This window comes from Bidens hawaiensis, unplaced genomic scaffold (assembly GCF_021521415.1).
Source record: "Bidens hawaiensis isolate Kalapana, Puna unplaced genomic scaffold, B.hawaiensis_p1.1 tig00016457_1, whole genome shotgun sequence".
Lineage (NCBI taxonomy): Eukaryota > Viridiplantae > Streptophyta > Magnoliopsida > Asterales > Asteraceae > Bidens > Bidens hawaiensis.
In genome coordinates this window covers 87,176-107,741 of record NW_027492506.1, presented here as the reverse complement: position 1 = coordinate 107,741, position 20,566 = coordinate 87,176, and the positions used below count along the sequence as shown (strand labels likewise).

The 20,566-nt window shown below is 36.1% G+C and overlaps 1 protein-coding gene across 1 annotated transcript; it reads left to right on the top strand.

Moving 5' to 3' along the window:
• Positions 1 to 10,415: 10,415 nt before the first annotated feature.
• On the top strand, positions 10,416 to 18,945 carry LOC143551419 (WAT1-related protein At2g37460-like). Its single transcript, XM_077041863.1, has 7 exons — positions 10,416 to 11,019; positions 11,099 to 11,161; positions 11,250 to 11,366; positions 12,026 to 12,269; positions 12,364 to 12,525; positions 18,262 to 18,413; positions 18,500 to 18,945. The coding sequence occupies exons 1-7, from the start codon at positions 10,808 to 10,810 to the stop codon at positions 18,681 to 18,683; spliced, it is 1,134 nt and encodes a 377-aa protein (XP_076897978.1). The 5' UTR covers positions 10,416 to 10,807; the 3' UTR covers positions 18,684 to 18,945.
• The last annotated feature ends 1,621 nt before the right edge of the window (positions 18,946 to 20,566 follow it).

Below are 20,566 nucleotides of genomic sequence, written 5' to 3'. Positions count from 1 at the left end.
GAAGTACCTTTTTAGCGAAAATAAACGAACAACTTTTTTACTAATTTTTACTAATCTAAACGAACATAACTATTTCTAAAATAAACAATTAAATCGCACTCCCACTCCACCTTAGCACAAGCTACAACGATATTTTTGTTAAAAATAAGTTCGGTTAGCTTATTTTTGTTTAAAAAAAATTGGTTCATTTATTTTTGGTAAAAAAAAGTAGTTTGATCTGTTTTTTTATTTTTGTTAAAAATAAGTTTGGTTCGTTTTTTTAAAGTAATTCTATGTTTGTTTTTGTTTAAGAGAATTGTTCAGATTGTTTAGTTTAGTAAAAAAAGTAGTTCGTTTTGTTTAATTGTATTAAAAAAAATATTTCGGTGTTTTCTTTTTGTTAAAAAAGTTGTTTCAAAGTTTATTTTTGTCAAAAAAAAGTAGTTCGGTTAGTTTATTTTTGTTTAGTTCAAATGAAAAAAATATAAATGCAACAATAAATACACTCTCTCTCTCCAATTAATACAACTAATATAACCATAATAAATCTCTCTCTAATTAATATATCTACATAATTTAACTAAAATAATTAAAAAGATAAAACACTAATTTAGTTTTCATAAATAATAAAAAAATGTCATACAAATGTGTCCATTACATATAAACAATAAATATACAACCTACACAAAGTTATATAACCTACACTTGTTTTGAACAATAAAAACGTACAATATACAAAAAAGCGTACAACTTACATATTACATTCGACATCAACAATTATATAAACTACACAAATATACACATATCCTACACGTGTGTAGGTTATATGTTTTTCGTGTGTAGGTTATGTTTTCTTATTATTAGAACAAGTGTGGGTTATATGTTATTATGTAGGTTGTACATTTCATATTTAATGCAAACATATGTAAGATAGGTTTTTGTATTATTCATCACAATGTAACTACGTGTTGATGGATATTGATAAGTTGAGTTAGAAGAAATTGGTTTTAAATAAAAAATTATTTTAATGTATGAATAAATTGTATTTGTGTAGGATACAGTTTTCATGTGTATGTTATATGTTTTCGTGTGCGTGTGTATTTTATTGATGATGAATTCTGTGTGTATGTTATATGTTTTCTTATTCTCAGAACAAGTGTAGGCTATATATTTTTGTGTATGTTTTATTTATTTTTTTCTTGATATTTAATGCTAACACATGTAAAATAGTTTTTTACATTATTTATCACAATTTAACTATGTGTTGATGGATATTTATATATTGAGTTGGAAGAAATTTGGATAGAAATAAATTTTAACGTATGAATAAATTATACTTGTGTATGATAAATTGTACTTGTGTAGGATAAAAATTTGGATAGAAAATAAATAAATTCTTAATATTTTTCAATTATAGTAATTTGATTAGTTATATTAATTTAATATATATATTAATTGAAGAGAAAGATGCATTTATAGTTTCTTAATTAATCTTGAAGTTTTTAAAACCTAAAATAAAACTTGTGGTCTATATTCATTTATCGCATTTTTCGCAGTAATTTTATTTTTCTCTTGAACCATCCCCTATTGCCATTCAAAAAAAAGTTTTCATAATTATTAATTTCGGGTGCTAAGTGTGACATTAAGATTGTTATTTTACGTGAAGGTAATAAAACTTTTAACAAACATTCATTCAACTAAAGGTTGGATGTTATCTCTATTATTTGCTTAAAATATTGTTTTAATAATAATAATAATAATAATATATCGAAGTTAACTTAAATATATTTAAATGACAAAATTGAGATATTGAATAATTTACATTTAAAGTCGAGTAATTAGATAAATTTAAGATTAAGTTTTAGATAATGGGCATTGTAATTTTATCACATAAGACCCCGATGAGAGTATGCACGATAGCCATAAACCGATGGGTGTGCACCTAAGTATAAAATGTAGTCTTATTAACTGTTATCGAATATAAGAGAATGAAATTTTCAAAACTTGCCTTATACATAACCTATTTTCATCCTTAATTTATATTCATTATTATGTCATTTTTTCTGTATTCATGACCTATTTATTATCTATTTAATATTAACGCGTGTATGTCATAAATTTCATATTCATCGAACATACAAAACTAAAAGAATGTCAACTTCAAAACAAAATTAAGTACATGAATTGTTACACACACAACACAACACAACATAAAATTATAAATGAATCATAATTTGACGTTTATTGTTGCAATGTTAGGTGTTTAGAAGGGACCTAAGTCTAGTAGAAAAAAACATTAAGCTAACTACTACAATCATCATACGTTACATCAAAAATCAATCACCAAATTGTTAAAAGCTAAAGTAAACCTTATAATTCTGTCTCGTGTAACTTTTAATACATACCAAAATTAACTTCAGGACAAGAATGACAAATTGCCACTCGTATTCAATCATTCATGTACTAACGATCCATATCCTTAATTGTAGATCAAGTCGTATAGGCATCAATCATATCGGATTATAATTACTATCCTTTTTATAAGTCAATAATTAGGGTTTTTTTCGTCACCAAAATATATTTACCCTCTACAAATAATGTTTTACATATTTTGAATAATGTATAAAACAACTAGAATAAATAGCCATAAAACTTGAACGTTGGGCAATTTTTTTTAATGTTTATAACTATTATTTCAGATTACAACTATTTTTCTTTTTTATTAAAAAAAAAAACTTGGTCACAACAACTATTGTCCTTGCAACCATTTTAATACTTTTTAATCGGTCTCGCTTTTACACACATATGTTCGTAACTAAATTATTTATTTTATCAAACTTTATGTTATTTACATTAAAGGAAATGAAGGCAACAACTATTTCTTTTTATAGGGCTGACAATATATACACGAGACACGAATACACGACACGTACCTATACGACTTTAACAGGTAACATGTAAGGTCTTAACAGGTTTCGTGTACTAAACAGGTAGACACGAAATTACCTGTTAATTTTCGTGTCTAAACAGGTATAATACATGTTTACCTGTTAAGCACCTGTTAATACCTGGTTATTTTCAAAATTATATATATATATACACACACACACAATATAGTTATATTATATCATCCATAACCCTAAATTCATCCAAATCATTCTTACAAACCAAACCACAACCGTCGCCTACTCGCCTCTCATCATCCATCCCACCATCGCCGGCCTTCTTCCAGTCACCGGCCATATCTCTCTCCGGCCATATCTCTCTCCGGCCTTCCTCCTGTCGACGGCCATATCTCTCTTCGGCCATCACCCGTCGCCGGTCATATTTCTCTCCGCCGCTAGGTTGTCAAATATTTGTTTCTAAACAGATATTATCGTGTATTATCGTGTATACCAGGTATTAACATGTTCGTGTTCGTGTTTGGTTTACAGGTGCACGATAAGTTTTCATGTCGTGTACAGGTATACACATTTCGTGTTCGTGTCTTATTGTGCACGGGTATACACGATATGCCAGCCCTAGCTTTTTATTATAATACAAAAATTAATGCAAAATGACTATTTAATAAATTGGATTTTAGTTAAAAACCAAAATAAATCCATAACTATAATTTATTAATTGATCGATAATAATTCATTTTCTTTTTCATGTACCGATAATAAAACATTATTAGTTAGATTGTTAGTATCTATTTTATTTTTCATGTATCGATAACAAAATATTATTGGTTACATTGTTAGTACGTGCCATGGCTTGTATTACTAGAATCCAATTTGATTATTGAATAATAAATGGTATCTGATTCTAGATCACTTAATGGAAAAGTTATTTATGGTATCTGATTCTAGATCACTTAATGGAAAAGTTATTGATGGTATCAAACTATCAAATATTGGATGAAACAAGAATCGTCTCAAATTCAAAGTCGTTGTTGGTTGTTTCTTTCACTTGCGTGTACTTCATTTATTCTATATTTAAATTAAAGAAACATTAAGAAAAAAGAAAAAAAAACATTTTTGATAATTAGGCTTGGAACCCGATCAGGACAATTAACAACCTTAGTTTTGTCGCATGATGTTTTAGAATTACAAAAATTAACGTGTTTTTAGTGACAGATTTAAAAGAAAATTTGAGGTGTAACGCATCCTAAAATATTTTTGTTCAATAATAGCTGATACGCATAATGAAGAAGAAAAAAAATACACTAAAGGTATATTTTATCAAGAAAATTAAGTGGTAGTGCTGATTACGGCTCAACCTGTGCTAGATCCGTCAATTATTTTTGTTTTAGGCGGAAATATACTTTTATATCCATGAAAATCATTAAAGAAAAAGCATATTTTTTTTCACACTTCATCATAATCTCATTTTAAGGTACAATATTTTATGTGCTCTTTAAAATAAAATGATGACACATCATAAAAATAAAATGAAAAATCATGTGATTGTTATCGTGAGAATATATTTCTTTTAACTCGAAAACCTTTTTAATTGATATTTACAAATAAAAGACGTATTGGCCTAGACCCATGAAAAATGTATTTAGGGTATCTTAAATATTTTTTTTTTTTAAATTGCACATTCAGGAACTTAATTGGTCCAATCCCTATGACCCTATGGTAGTCTAGACTTTAGACCACTTCAATAAAACACTTTAATCAAGCCTAACTTAAATAAGTTTGAGTTTATATTGAAGCTCATTTAATATAAGAACTTCATATTTTTTTATAAGGGGGACGGGGCACCACGTGATGAATCACCCATCACGCGTGGTGGGTTATTCAACACCGTCGTCACTGTCTTGTCAAGCTTGATGGAGAAGCTTTGCGTGATGGTCATCATGCGTATGGTGGGTTTAAGTGATGAAACTCTCTTTCTCACTCTATATATATACCCAAAATACACTTCTCTCACTCACACAAAAACCTATATATATATATATATATATACCAAAACCTATCACACCACACCACACCCTAAGGGGGGGAGGGGTGGTGGATGGTGGCATCACTCATCACACACTTCACCCAATCCAATGGTGCCACATCACTAACCTCAAATCCATCACATTTTGATGGAATTTGGTAGGGGTGGTGGTGTGGTGTGGTGTGGTGTGATGGACAGCTCATCCGGCCACCTTCACCTGCCAATTTTTCGGCCAGCTTCATCCCAAACACCAACCAACCACCAAACACCAACCTTTTTCCGGCCACCTTCATCCTTTTTCCGGCCAAACACCAACCAACAAACCACCAGATTCGTACCCGACGACACTACCAACCACCAGATCCGTTCATCACGCACCAGATCCGTTCATCACCGAGCTCCGGCAAGAAAAAAATCACCGGAATGGACCATTTTTTCCGGCCAAACACCAACCAACCAACTTTTTCCGGCCAAACACTCTCCCCTCCAACGTTCAATTTCCTCGATTTCCACCCCATCTCACGCGTGATGGCCATCACGCAAATCTTATCACTCAAGCTTGACAAGGCACTGGCGGCGGTGTTGATAAACCCATCACGCGGTGCCCCGGGTGCCCTAATACATGATAATTAAATACGTCATAACGTAAAAACAATAAACATGTTTCCTATTATAAACATGTAAGTAAAATAATTAAATCATTGATCAGTAACAAAAGAACTGAATTTATGTTCGATCTTGAAAAACTATTTACAAATAAAGCTTTAACTTTAGACAGATTTGAAACAACTCATTTACATGGCTAGGTAAGCTCTCTTACACCACTAGTCATCTATATTTGCCTATTTAGCCATGGATGGTGTATTAATTTTTTTAGTGGTTTTATATATAAATTATCTATATCTATATCTATATCTATATTTTTATATCATATATAAAGAGAATCCCAAAGATCTCTTAATTTTTAAGAGGTACAAGATTTATTGCTAATTTTATAATCTTTTTTGCATGTCTTAAGGTGGTTAAGAGGGCATTGTGGTCTTTAAACTCAATATTCTTTTAATTACAATTACATTTTTTACCCTTCAACTATACTAAACTTTTGTAAATTTAAATAATAGTTACATTTCTACCCCCTTAAGTTTACCCATGTATTTGACAAGTTTATTTATTTTTTTTTATTTTCTTCTATATCTTATAATATATTATGTATTAAAAAAAACCGAGCGTACCGTTACGACGTGCTTATTTTTTTCAACATTTTGATATAAAGTTTGTTGAATATCGAGGTACAGATTATAATGTACAAGTCATTGTTGCATAAATATACAAGTCTTTAAAAGGTGTAACTTGCAACTTTTTTATTTATAACATTTTGGCTTTTTTTTTCTTATACATGCAACTTTATTCATATTTTATTAAAATGCATTTCAAATACAATTAAATAAATAACTTAGTAATGTTAACAATTTTCAACTTAGTGTTAAAAAATATGTTATGTAATAAAATTCATATAACATATAAAATATAATGATGGTATACAATTAAAAAATTATGTAAAACTAAAAAAATCAATCTTAGTTACATGTGTGAGTTACAATTTAAAACGAAATACGTACCACAAGCAAAACAAATTATATGTCTTAAAAAAAACCACAACATTGCACTAAAATAAGTAATTTTGGAAGTAGACGATAATTTTAATGTTAAAATATCACTTATTTAACATATGTAAGGCTTATGACATAAATAGATCATACTGATGTTGTTTTTTTTAATGACTTAACTTTTGCACACAACAAGGTTTTAACCCATGACCTTCTATTTCACACCTTAATCACATTACATTCCCACCAAAGTGGTAATGGCACCTTGATGATACTAACTAAATTTTTTAATAAGAATAAAAAAAATTAACGTAATAAACTTTTGTAAAATATTACATGAATAAGAAAACCAGGGGCGGCTCGGAGGGTGTGCGAGCCGCACCTTCGGTCGAGGCACGTAATTTTTGGGGGCCCAAACCTTTTTATATATATATATATATACATATTTATCGGTAAATGATTCTGAGTCAAACGACACCGTTAATTGATCGATTGGGTCATTAATTTTAGTGCCTAAATCTCGCCGGAAAAAGAGGTTCGCATGCCGCCAGAGGATAGGAGAGTCGGAGAAGACAAAGACGCGTGAAGTTAGAAATTGTTTTAAATCAAGTTTTGGGATATGGCAAAACTGCCCCCTGACTTCTTTCAATATTAATTAAACCAAAAAAAAAAAAACTATTAACCTTCAAGTTTTACAATTTAATTAGCTAACCCATTTACTTGGTTTACAAAATAACAAAATAGAAGTATAATCAGTATTTACATATGCATCCATACTAAAATGGATGACATTTAAAACTGGTTGACGTGTAATTATTGTGTAATTATAAATTAACAGATGATTTTGATTCATATATAGTTTATTTTACTAACATTACTAGTTTGAAAACATTAAAACTTGATGAAGTTTCATATTCCACCATTTGAGATAGCGAAGTACCTATTTTCCATCATTAATGCATCTATACACCTAGTATCCATAAGTTTTTTTCCCCAGACCTACTCATCCAAAAAAGAAATCAAGGTAAAATCAAGTTTTAAGGAATGACAAAAATATTCTCTACTCTTTATACTACTATATTTTTGCTATGTTTATTGTTATAACATTAACTGTCATTTATAAATATTAGCTTATATATTTCGTTATTCGTCAAGGCTTAGGGGCCTTTTTATTTTGACTCGGCCGAGGTATATAAATTCTCAGAGACGTCCCTGAAGAAACCTAGCGTAAGTACTGTACAATATATCACGAGAGGATTGATAAACAAACATAAACAAATATCACGTCACAAATAGTCGTCGCCGCAGCATCGCGCGGGTTTCATTTCATACTAGTCTTTCTAAAAAGTAAGCAGGGTATTGTTAGAATTCCCTTTCAAAAAAGTTACTGATATTAAAAAACCCAATAAAGATTGTGATCCCTAAAATTAAAACCAAAGATGTGTGGGATTCTGACAAATAAAAAATGTTTAAATTACAGTTTTTTTTTTTACTATATTAATGTTCCTTATGGTTTACAAAGGTATAATATTCTAGATTTGTGATATGTTCTCTTTAAAAAAAATAAATAATAAAAAGAAATCATGTTATGCATGTTAATAGTAAGATGCCATCTCCAAATGGAACATAGCCTGGTATGCGATATCTACACACTAAATATGGACATATAAAGCGTACAACCGTTATCCGATCTATCAGACCCTTATCACACCCATTGTTTTGAGTGACGAGATGGGAAGCCCACAAACTACAAACATAAACGATTGAAAGGAAACCTGGTAAAACAAACATCACATTATCGGATCAATCTTAATAGGTTGCGTAATGAACATATAAATTAGCATATTGTGGTATACGATTGCCCTACACCATCTCTCCCCATAATAACCTTTAAAAAGATGTGCTTTTGGCTTGAAACAGAAGTTAGTGGTTTCATACGCAACTTTCACTTTGCAAGTTTTGCATTATTGTCATCAATGCCCATCAAGTCACACAAACCCATATACGTTACATGAACCAAGCTAAAAGTTTTTATCCGTTTAAAGCTTTATAAAGAAAGAAGTTGGGGGCATAAACCAGACAAGTCGATCTCAAGTTCGCTAAAGACTCGAACCGAGTCGAGCCTAAACAAGAATTAACATAAAACTAAGCTTGTTTAATAATCAAGTTCAAGACTAAACATGCTCATCTTGGATCGTGAGCATTAATTACGGGCTTTCACTATTTATATAAATATTATTTAATATAGAGTAAAGTGTCATTTTCGTCCTTGTGGTTTGACAAATAATGCGAATTTAGTCCAAAAAGTTTATTTTTTGCATATGGACCTTCCACGTTTCCAAGTTTTTGCCAATTACATCTAAATCACTAACTTCGTTAAATTTAATCGTTAAGTCAGGGGTAGACATGTCTTTTCACTATTCTTTATTATAATACTTATTTAGTGAACTGCGGTTTCCGTCCTTGTGGTTTGTCCAAATCTGCGGTTTTAGTCCAATAGTTTCAAGTTTGCAATTTTCGTTCTTGTGGTTTGTCCAAATCTGCGGTTTTAGTCAAATAGTTTCAAATATGCGGCTCATGTCTACCCTGACTTAATGATTAAATTTAACGGAGTTAGTGATTTGTATGTAATTGGCAAGAACTGGGAAACTTAGAGGGTCCATATGCAAAAAATAAACTTTTTGGATTAAATTCGCATTATTTGCTAAACCACAAGGACGAAAATAGCACTTTACTCTTTAATATAATAAATATAGATTACATGACATACAAATAGTTATATATAGAATTATGAAAAAAAATAACTAATAATGTATCTCCTCTTATATTTAAAAAAATATGACTATAGACATATATAAAAAAAACAATATATGCATATAAATAAAATAAATAATAAATAACAAACGAATTAAGTTGAACCAAAGCCGTGCTAAGACATGAAAAGTTTCACATGAGCCGTGTTCGGGCTTTAAGATAGAGCTTGAAACAAAACTAGCTGAGCACGAGCTAATTTACACTCCTAAAGAAACTCGAACGAAAAGGAAATCAGTCCTATGTCCTACGATGAGATCATATAGATGTAAAGTTTGATTAAAGGGTTACCACATCAAAACTTTTATATCTTACACGTTTTGTAATTGTGTGTAGCAAACTAAAATCCTTTTCTATATGATTGGACCAAACTTTTCAATTTTGCAATATCTAATAAAAACCTTGCATAGGTGCCGATTAATCGCTAGTCGGTATCCCATAATCGCTATTTGATCAAAATCGGTCATCATTGAAAATTAAATATATAAACTTTGGTATATACATGTATATTTGAAAAAATATATACAAATCTCAATCCAATTACTCACGATTAATCGCTATTCTCAATCTCACAGTTGAACTAGTGTCTCACGGTTTTTACAAGTAACCCATTATACGTCATTTAAGAAATGTAACAAATTAACTTCACTAACAGGATTAGATAAGTCACAAAATACTAGCCACATATTTTCCCAACATTTGTATATCACTTCATATAAAAAAAAATCTTTTGCAAACACATTAAAGTAGATACTTGATTAGATTTAAGCTTTAATGGTGCAATGCTTATTATGAAAGCACAAATGACAAAATATGGAATTATACTATACAGTATATGCTTTTAAATATATGTCTACTGTTTATTGTGCATTGTGTTTTCTATGGGTGCTTTATCACATAAAGGTTCGAATAAAACGATACCATTTACCCTCATAAAAAATTAACATGTGTGATGTGTCACATCATTATTTCGACCAGTTACGGTACACATTATCATAAATCAGAAATTATCATTTTTTTTAAAGTATGGGTTATCTTTTTTATGGGTGAAAATAATGACAAGATACCCAAAACAGAAACCAGCAAGTTTGTTACTTCTTTATGCAATAATTAATAACCTTTATTTAGGGTAAGCAACTTGATCATTGTTGATAACATGACTTTAATGTTGGTATCATGGCATGTTACTTCACGTTAAATGACCCGAAAACAATCTGTATCAGTCGATAATAAACGTACCGTAATCATATTGCAGTTCTTTTTCCTTTTTTTTGTTCTTTTTTTTTAAAAAAAAAAAGTCCCATGCAAAATATGCAAATATTTGTTAGAATATAATCATGACTATATATCTACAAAAAATGTGGGTCACCCGAAAAAAGGCTGTTTTGAGGATAAAAGTGGGGATGTGTCATACATGCATAGAGTAGTATTTGGAAGCTTATATATATATAGACATAAGAGGGTGGTTGGTAAACCTTGAGATGAACAAAAACATGCAAAGTAAAAAAATGAGTGAAATATTTACAAAGGGCAAGTCCCTATTTCTTGTTATCTTTTTACAGTTTGGCTTTGCTGGAATGGATATCATTTCTAAGGTTGCTTTGAATGATGGAATGAATAATTACGTGTTCGTTGTTTATCGTCATGCTGCTGCCGCCATTGTCATGGCTCCTTTCGTGTTTTTTGTAGACAGGTCTCATTCCTAACATAAACATAAGTGTCTTCCTTATTTCTGTTTTAGTTTTTTGTTAATTGTTTATTTTTTGTGACAGGAAAACCGCGCCAAAAATGACAGTCTCGGTTTTTTGGAAGATTATGCTGCTTGCATTCTTCGAGTAAGTTTATAACAAGAAAAAAAAAGTGGTATGATATAATGGTTAGATAAGTAGATATATAACTGATGTATGCTTATTGTTTGATCAGGCCGGTTATCGATCAGAATCTATATATTTTGGGAATGAAAGCTACAACAGCAACATTCGCGGTTTCAATGTGCAATGTTCTTCCTGCCATAACTTTTGTCATAGCTTTTATTCTAAGGTAACATGCATATGAATGCAAGAATAAGACATGTGTGATGTGTCATGGTGTATGCATGCTTTACCATCCAATAAGTTCATACACATAAAACCAATATTACCAATTCAGTTCCTTATTACATAAGAGGTGGCAATCTTTTTGACATTGATACATTTATTTATAAATTGGTCGATTTGGGTTGTGTTTTATCTCAAACGAGTCAAAGTAAAAAAAATAGCTAAAAGGGAACAGACTGAATACTTGTCCAAACTCTACTTGTTAATATTTGGACATTTAGATTATTATTTTAACAATATTGTTTCTGTAATCACAAGTAACACATTAATTTGACCCGACTCGTTTCAACCAGACACCCACTACCCAACCTGACCCGCCCGACTTTTGTAACAGAATTCTCCTGGTAATAATGCATATCAATATATTAATTCACAGACCAAAATCCACTATATATTATAAATTATTTAGACCTTTTTATGATCACTATTGTTATAAGTACTATTATTATTACTATATTTATTAATTTATAAGTACGGTTATTGTTATTACTACTACTACTACTACTACAACTATTATTATTTGTTATATTTGTTAAAATTAAAAAAGTTTGTGAGAAAATGCTTAATAAAAAGTTGGTGAATGAACTGTGGTTTTCTGATCAGGCTTGAAGTGGTGAACCTAAGGAGTACCCGAAGCCAGGCTAAAGTAATCGGAACTCTCACAACGGTCGCAGGAGCCATGGTTATGACACTCGTTAAAGGCCTGCTTTTAGACTTACCCTGGACAAAAGGAACAGCAAATAGCAAAATGGTAGCACACAATGGGGTAGATCTTCACCATTCCATTAAGGGTGCTGTTTATATTGTAGTTGGATGTTTTAGTTGGTCTTGCTTCATGGTTCTACAAGTAAGATTTATATATGTTTGATAGCATATCATAATTAGTAATTATTTTATTTTAGTAATTCGTAAATTTAATGTGTTTGTTTGTAATATGTTAGGCAATTACGCTAAAGTCATATCCGGCTGAGCTGGCTTTAACTGTTTGGATATGCCTCATGGGGACAATTGAGGGCGGTATAGTGGCATTAATCATGGAGAGGGGCAATCCTGCGGTTTGGGCTATAAAGTGGAACACCACGCTTCTAGCAACACTCTATTGTGTAAGTGTCGAAACATGAAATGAATCTGACCTGATCCATGACGATGTTTCCACGGATGTCGAGATGAACGAACCACGTCTTGATCTTCTTCTCCGGTTGCTTGAGATATGCAATGGCCTTTTGGGGGTGTGGAGGTGACTGCTAAGAAATCTCAAGGATCTCTTGTTTACAGACACAAAAATGATATGATGGCAGCTCTTACTGAGCATGACCCCTTAATAAGAAGGTGGAGACCTCCTTATATAGAGAGCCTCATGGCCACCATCATGGTACCCTAATGGGCCTAGCCCAGTTAGGGTTACCTCCACAAAACCCCCTCAGCCCAATAACATTGTATTAGTCCATATAATAAAATAGGCCAAACATAATAAATTTAGGGTCGTAAAACCGGGTTTAGTACCATACCCCTACAAGCCCCCCAAGTCCAGTGTTGCTCCTAGGCGTGCAAGCGTTTAGGTGGAGCGCTGGATTTTATAAGGTGTGTTAGGACATGAGGCGGTTTTTTCCCTTTTCTTCGGCCTTGTCTTTGAGTTTTGGGAGGTTTTCTCCATGATGGTGACATGTTGTGGTCCTTATGATAATGACGGTGCACTAGCATGAATAAGATATAGCACGCATCATAACAATAGTGGCGCGGGGCCTGATAGAAGATAGAGTGCGCGTCTCGATAATAATGTAATATAACTTGCGCGCGAGGCAGCTTACGAGCTATAAAAATAATAAAGCTTGCGCGCGAGGCGACTTACGAGCTATAAAAATAATAAAGCTTGCGCGCGAGGCGACTTACGAGCTATAAAAATAATGAAGCATGCGCGAGTTGCGGCTTATGAGCTACAAAAATAATGAAGCATGCGCGAGTTGCGGCTTACAAGCTGTAAAAATAATAAAGCTTGCGCGCGAGGCGACTTACGAGCTATAAAAATAATTAAGCTTGCGCGCGAGGCGACTTACGAGCTATAAAAATAATTAAGCTTGCGCGCGAGGCGACTTACGAGCTATAATATGATGATAATGACTGGCCCACAAGGGCCTCTTCTGCGCAGGATGACTATCCCGGCTTGTCTTCAAAATAATAATGGAGGCACAAACGGCCAGATAATAATAATGTCATAGGTGCTTGTGCGACTCGTAGCCGAACCTGCAAAAACATATCAACTAAAAGTGGATGTATTACAAGGTTTCCATCCTCGGGCAAATTATGAGGTGTGCCCAACCTACGTTGGCGCGTGGCCGTTTGGGATATTATTAGGCTCCCGACCTTTATGTTTGGCGCGTGGCCATTTGGGATATTATTAGGCTCCCGACCTTTATGTTTGGCGCGTGGCCATGTGGGATATTATTAGGCTCCCGACCTTTATGTTTGGCGCGTGGCCGTGTGGGATATTATTAGGCTCCCGACGATTATGTTTGGCGCGTGGCCGTTTGGGATATTATTAGGCTCCCGACCATTATGTTTGGCGCGTGGCCGTTTGGGATATTATTAGGCTCCCGACCTTTATGTTTGGCGCGTGGCCGTTTGGGATTTGTAAGGATTCCCAACCTTTAAGCTTGGCGCTATAGCCGTATGGGTTTGTAAGGATTCCCCACCTATAATTAGGACGTCTTCCATAGGCGCAGGATTGAGCGCGCGTGCATAGCGGGAGTTGAGCGCGCGTGCGTGGCGCATGATTGAGCGCGCGTGCGTGGCGCAGGATTGAGCGCGCGTGCATGGCGAGAGTTGAGCGCGCGTGCGTGGCGCAGGATTGAGCGCGCGTGCGTGGCGGGAGTTGAGCGCGCGTGCGTGGCGCAGGATTGAGCGCGCGTGCGTGGCGGGAGTTGAGCGCGCGTGCGTGGCGCAGGATTGAGCGCGCGTGCGTGGCGGGAGTTGAGCGCGCGTGCGTGGCGCAGGATTGAGCGCGCGTGCGTGGCGGGTGTTGAGCACGCGTGCGTGGCGCAGGATTGAGCGCGCATGCATGGCGGGAGTTGAGCGCGCGTGCGTGGCGCAGGTTTGAGCGCGCATGCATGGCGGTGTGTTGCTTAGCGATGCGCATGCACGGTGGCGATCAACTGTTGAGGTGGTGTGGTATTTATAGTATTAGGATTTCCAATGATTGGGCTCAGACCCAATCATGGCCTTTTTTGGCCTCCTCCTATTGCTTCGCGCCCCGTGTACTGAGGACACCTGGTGCTTTTCATTGATTATTCTCTGACCAAGGTATTTCACCTGACCCATGTGCCATCACGTGGTGGCACATGGGCTTTGCTGAGTTGTCCACCCTTCATTGGCAGCTGTCAACACCAGCACAGTCTTTATTCCTTAAAAGATACCTTCTGGAAGGTTGTTTGATGAGTGGAGAGTGACTCATTTGTTGATTTGGATTAGACTATTGTCTCGTCTGATGAGTACAATCATGGTTGTCCTTATCCTGATTTGGATTAGATTGTTCCTCATTTGTTGTGTCGCTTACGCGCGGCCTGCGCAAGGTCTCCTTTATTCTCACGCGCAGATGTGATATGCGTGAGCATACGTGATGCGTGAGCATATGTGATGCGTGAACATATGTGATATGCGTGAGCATATGTGATGCGTGAACATATGATATGCGTGAGCATATGATATGCGTGAGCATACGTGATGCGTGAACATATGTGATGCGTGAGCATATGTGATGCGTGAGCATAAGTGATGCGTGAGCATATGATATGCGTGAGCATACGTGATGCGTGAGCATATGTGATATGCGCCACGCGCATAGGTTTTGGCTTTGTGTCTTCATGACATCCTGATTTTAAGCCTCGTCTATATTTTATGGGTTGACCCGCCCCGCTCGATGTTAAGGCGGGTGCATACCCCCTTCAAGCCTCCCCAGTCTAATGTGTCTTGTCTCGCGCGAGCGAGATAAGATAGATATTAGACTAGTTTGCTTTTTCAATAGGGCTTGTTTTTTCTTTTTCTTTTCTTGCACGCGCGTTGCGCGCAATTCCATCCCTTTGGTTAAAACGAATCGTCAATGCACGTGGTTGGTTGGTGTTGGATCGCGGTGGTGCGGTGCTCGGCGCCAGCGCGCATGTGTGATGGCGCGCTGCTGCTTCATAGCGGTGGCACTCATGCATGGTGGGATGCACCATGGCGGCCAGATGGTTATCCGCGGTGGCGTGTACGTGTGGTGGCGCAATGACCTTACGCGGTGGCGAGGTTCACTTGTCGTGGCGCGAATGAATGTCGACGGAATGTTAATCCGCGACTGTGCGCATGTTTGGTGGCGGATTATTGGCCCGTGACGACGCATCGTGATCCGTGGTGACGCGCTGCTGCTTCATGGCGATGTATTGAATCGCGGTGGCACATGCGTGATGGCGGTACATCGAACCATGGTGGCGCATGCGCGATGGCGCGCGCGTGTGCTTGTTGAGTATAAGGTATGCTTACACATTGAAATTTGAACAAGGTTGTAAGGAAATTATTAAGTACCCCTTAATAGTTGTCATATTTCAAGCTATTTTGCGATATTTTGAATATGCTGACACGCGCCTTGGCATTTCGTTATTCCTCTTTTGCGCGACGTTATCGTGCATTTATTATAGGGAATTATGAATGAGTTTTTTAGCCTTTACGTGTCAGTATGTGTTACTCTGCCTAAATCCATTATAATCCCATGCGCGGCCCCGACCTGAAACCTCAACAACTATGTTTTGGCATGTGCTTTGCCTTAGTTGTGCTTAGGTATGTTATGGTCCAGCTGCGCAATACGTGGGGTGGATGCTATGAGTAATTTGAGCTAAGGCTCATATTATTGGGCTAAGGCCCTGACGTTTTAGAGTTAAAACTCGTCAACGCGTCTGAGCTTGAAGCTCGCGCATGTATGTTTTACTTCGTTTTATTTTTAGTTTGATGTCAATATAATGTTGTCATATTGCTCAAATTAATAAAAGGAAGTGTGAAACATGTATGCAAAAATCAAAATCAGGCTTGCACATGCATGGCGGTGGAGTCGTGACTCGCGGGCGTGCATGCATGGTGGCGAAGCTTGATCCTTGGCAGTGCGCATGCATGGCGGCGGAATGGTGACTCGCGGGCGCGCATGCATGGCGCAGGTTTGCGTGGGCATGCATGGCGGCGAGTCTTTTGCGCAAAACCCACATGGTGGTTTCTGCGGTGGTTTCCACGGGCGCTCACGCATGTCGGCGGAATGGTGACCCGCTGGCGAGCATGCATGGTGGCAGTCTTCTGCGCAAAACCCACATGGTGGCGGTCTTTTGCGCAAAACCCACATGGTGGTTTCCGCGGAGTGAGAATTCGCGGGCGCGCGTGCATGGCGGCGGAAGTCTCCGTAATCTAGACTGTAATTTTAAACCTAAAATCCAGGTCTGTAATCCAGATCTAGATCTGTAAATCAGATCTAGATAGATCTGAAGCTCGGAGCGGAGAGAATTTAAAACCATCACAGATCCGAATCAGGTAGTTTCTTTTTTGGATCTACAAATCCTTTTCAGCTTCATTTTTGCACAGATCTGGAAGCCTCTTTTAGATCTATGGATCTTTTTGAGCTTTAATAGAACAAGTCCTGAAGCCTCTTTCTGTAAACTTCCAGATCTGGGTTTTTCTTGGGAGAGATCTGAGAACCGAGACGAAAATCGAATGGTAGTTCGTTGCCGTCCCACGGATGGCGCCAATGTCGAAACATGAAATGAATCTGACCTGATCCATGACGATGTTTCCACGGATGTCGAGATGAACGAACCACGTCTTGATCTTCTTCTCCGGTTGCTTGAGATCTGCAATGGCCTTTTGGGGGTGTGGATGTGACTGCTAAGAAATCTCAAGGATCTCTTGTTTACAGACACAAAAATGATATGATGGCAGCTCTTACTGAGCATGACCCCTTAATAAGAAGGTGGAGACCTCCTTATATAGAGAGCCTCATGGCCACCATCATGGTACCCTAATGGGCCTAGCCCAGTTAGGGTTACCTCCACAAAACCCCCTCAGCCCAATAACATTGTATTAGTCCATATAATAAAATAGGCCAAACATAATAAATTTAGGGTCGTAAAACCGGGTTTAGTACCATACCCCTACAAGCCCCCCAAGTCCAGTGTTGCTCCTAGGCGTGCAAGCGTTTAGGTGGAGCGCTGGATTTTATAAGGTGTGTTAGGACATGAGGCGGTTTTTTCCCTTTTCTTCGGCCTTGTCTTTGAGTTTTGGGAGGTTTTCTCCATGATGGTGACATGTTGTGGTCCTTATGATAATGACGGTGCACTAGCATGAATAAGATATAGCACGCATCATAACAATAGTGGCGCGGGGCCTGATAGAAGATAGAGTGCGCGTCTCGATAATAATGTAATATAACTTGCGCGCGAGGCAGCTTACGAGCTATAAAAATAATAAAGCTTGCGCGCGAGGCGACTTACGAGCTATTTAGCCCGTTTTATGGTGTAAAAAGACAATTTTGGCAACTTTTGACCCGCTCAACGCATTTAGCCCGTTTGACCTGTTATGAATAATTTCTTAACATGTTACTTGTTTTAATAAATGATTTAGATGGTTTTTTGGTGTAAAAACACAATTTGGCCAACTTTTGACCCGTACAAAGCATTTAGCCCGTTTGACCCATTATAAATAAAACATTGGTCGGATCTGCAAACTGCGATCTCTACATGTATTGGGTACATATTATATAACAAGTATGTTGTGACTAAAAAAACCAAAGAAAAATGAAAGCAGATAATTAAAGTTTACTTATGTGTATGCAGGGTATAATGTGTTCGGGTATTGCGTACTACATTCAAGGAATAATAATGAAAGATAGAGGTCCTGTTTTCGTGACCGCATTCAGTCCATTGAGTATGATAATTGTAGCTATCATGGGGTCCATTATTCTAGCCGAGCAAACTTACCTAGGAAGGTAAATAAAATTCATACTTCTTAATTATTTACCCAAACATATGATTATTAATGATAAGTTGGTAACTAATATTAATATTCTTGCAGGGTTCTTGGAGCAGTTGTGATAGTTGCAGGGCTTTATATGGTTGTTTGGGGTAAAAGCAAGGATCACAAAGTTTCGTCGCTTCCTATCGGTAAAGAATGTGAGGAAAATTGCAATGACAAGGTTGTTACTATCAAAGTATCAGAGGGAGTGTGTGATAAACATAATCAGACGGCTGAAGTATGAAACAAGGTTGCGAAAAATGACGTTAACCTTGGTGTATGAGGCAATGAACATTTCTTGAAAGTGGCGGTTTTTGTTTTTTAACAGATGTTTTTGATCTATGTATACTATAAACTGGAAGTCCGTAACCTTGGGTTAAAACATGCTGTTTTCTAGAACGAGTGGATAATGCTTATGGTTCGTCGCATCAAACACCAAATAAAATTATATAATTAAAACAAACAAACGATACAAATGATTTTTTTACAAGAACAGAATTATATGTTCATGAATAACTAAAAAAATACGCACCTTTTGAAAGCCGAAAAGAATTATGATTGATTTGTGATCCGATTATTGTCTAAATTGTTTCGGACAAAACATTCTGATGTGTTTAATGGTTTTTCAACAACATCATAGATTGTCTTCCCATTTGCTAAGTGGATATGATTATTTGGAGTCATATTAGTAATGCTGTTGTTATCTTTGCTGAGTGCTGCCCACAGGCCCACATTGTCATCTATAGAAACAGATTGAAAATCATCAATATCTTTGACTTGATTGGCTTTGACTTTTTTAATCCCACCATAACTAAAACTTCCAAATGTAGAATCAACCCAAATAATTTGGTATTCCTTGGACTTTGGTGTTTGATTGTCATTTGGTTTAGAAAAGCGAAACGAGTTCCGAGGAGTTTAGGTCCAAAAGCCGATACTCGAGGCACGTGCATCACGTACGCGAGACGCTACTCTATGTACAAATAGTTAAACTAGTGCATCTCTCAAATCTGTTTTACATATCAACATTTTTATTAAACACCTCAACATATTTTAGTTTTAATTATATTTTATTAATTTTCAAGTAAAATCATTACACAATTTTATGGTTTGAGGCATTTTTCCAAATGGATCCTAGGTGTTGGAAATGTGTCTTAGACGTTTTTCCTAATGACACGTAGACCCGCTTGTGTCTATATGACGTATAATAACCCAGTTTTGTGTACATGGGTTATTGTGCCTAGGGTGTTTATAAAATTTTATTAAAGTAGCTGATGATTTAAGTTTCTAATCTTAAAAGTTAGGCTAGGTGAATAATGTTTATGGTAGGAACACCAGAAAAGATAAGAACGACATTAAAGTGATTCAATATAACGTTAAAGGCATGCTAAACACAAACGAGTTTTAGTAAAAACAACATTGTCACGTATGAACATGCTCATGTTGCTTTTTGCTAATGGCATCAGAAATCAAAAAGCATTAACACAAATATATAAATTTGTACTTGTGCTTACTTCTCTTGTAGGTAACCTTTAGCTTCAAATGTTTGTGCAGAGGTAGGGTATGAAACCCACCATTTGGCTAAGTATGACACTAATGGCATACGCTGGGCGGAACACTAGGCGCCAGGAAGCCACTAACGCAGGGCATAGTCCATGGCGCGAAGAGTGGAGTCCAATATAACTTTTCCTGACACCTCGGGAATGGTAATGCAAAGGTCCCACCAGCATGGGACAAAAAGATGGTAACCCACGTAGGGATAAACACCAAACCAATGGGGATTGGACAACACATAAAGGATGGTTCAAACAGTACAATCAAATCCTTGTCAAAAGGCCATGATGCCCACCAACTTCCACCAACCACCACGACCGCACGAGTGGGAAAAATTATTGGTGGAGAACCTGACAAGGTGGTTGGTCACACTCTCTCTCCTCCGGCTATAAATACCAGTAAACCTCCAAATGGTAAAGGAGAGACTCTCTCTTACTATCACTATCAAATTATACTACCTCGTATTATCAAATACTGATTCTCACGCCGGAGGGTGGTTACGAGAGAATCCCCTCCATTCCTCGTAACGAGCTTACGGTGTTCTATTTTGCAGGATACACTTGTCTGCGCCAAGAA

Bases quoted from the DNA above. Each gene is read 5' to 3' on its own strand.
- LOC143551419 (XM_077041863.1), top strand. From the start codon at position 10,808: ATGAACAAAAACATGCAAAGTAAAAAAATGAGTGAAATATTTACAAAG. The intron at 12,526-18,261 runs GTAAGTGTCGAA...ATGTGTATGCAG, and splicing joins TTCTAGCAACACTCTATTGT to GGTATAATGTGTTCGGGTAT. The intron at 18,414-18,499 runs GTAAATAAAATT...ATATTCTTGCAG, and splicing joins GAGCAAACTTACCTAGGAAG to GGTTCTTGGAGCAGTTGTGA.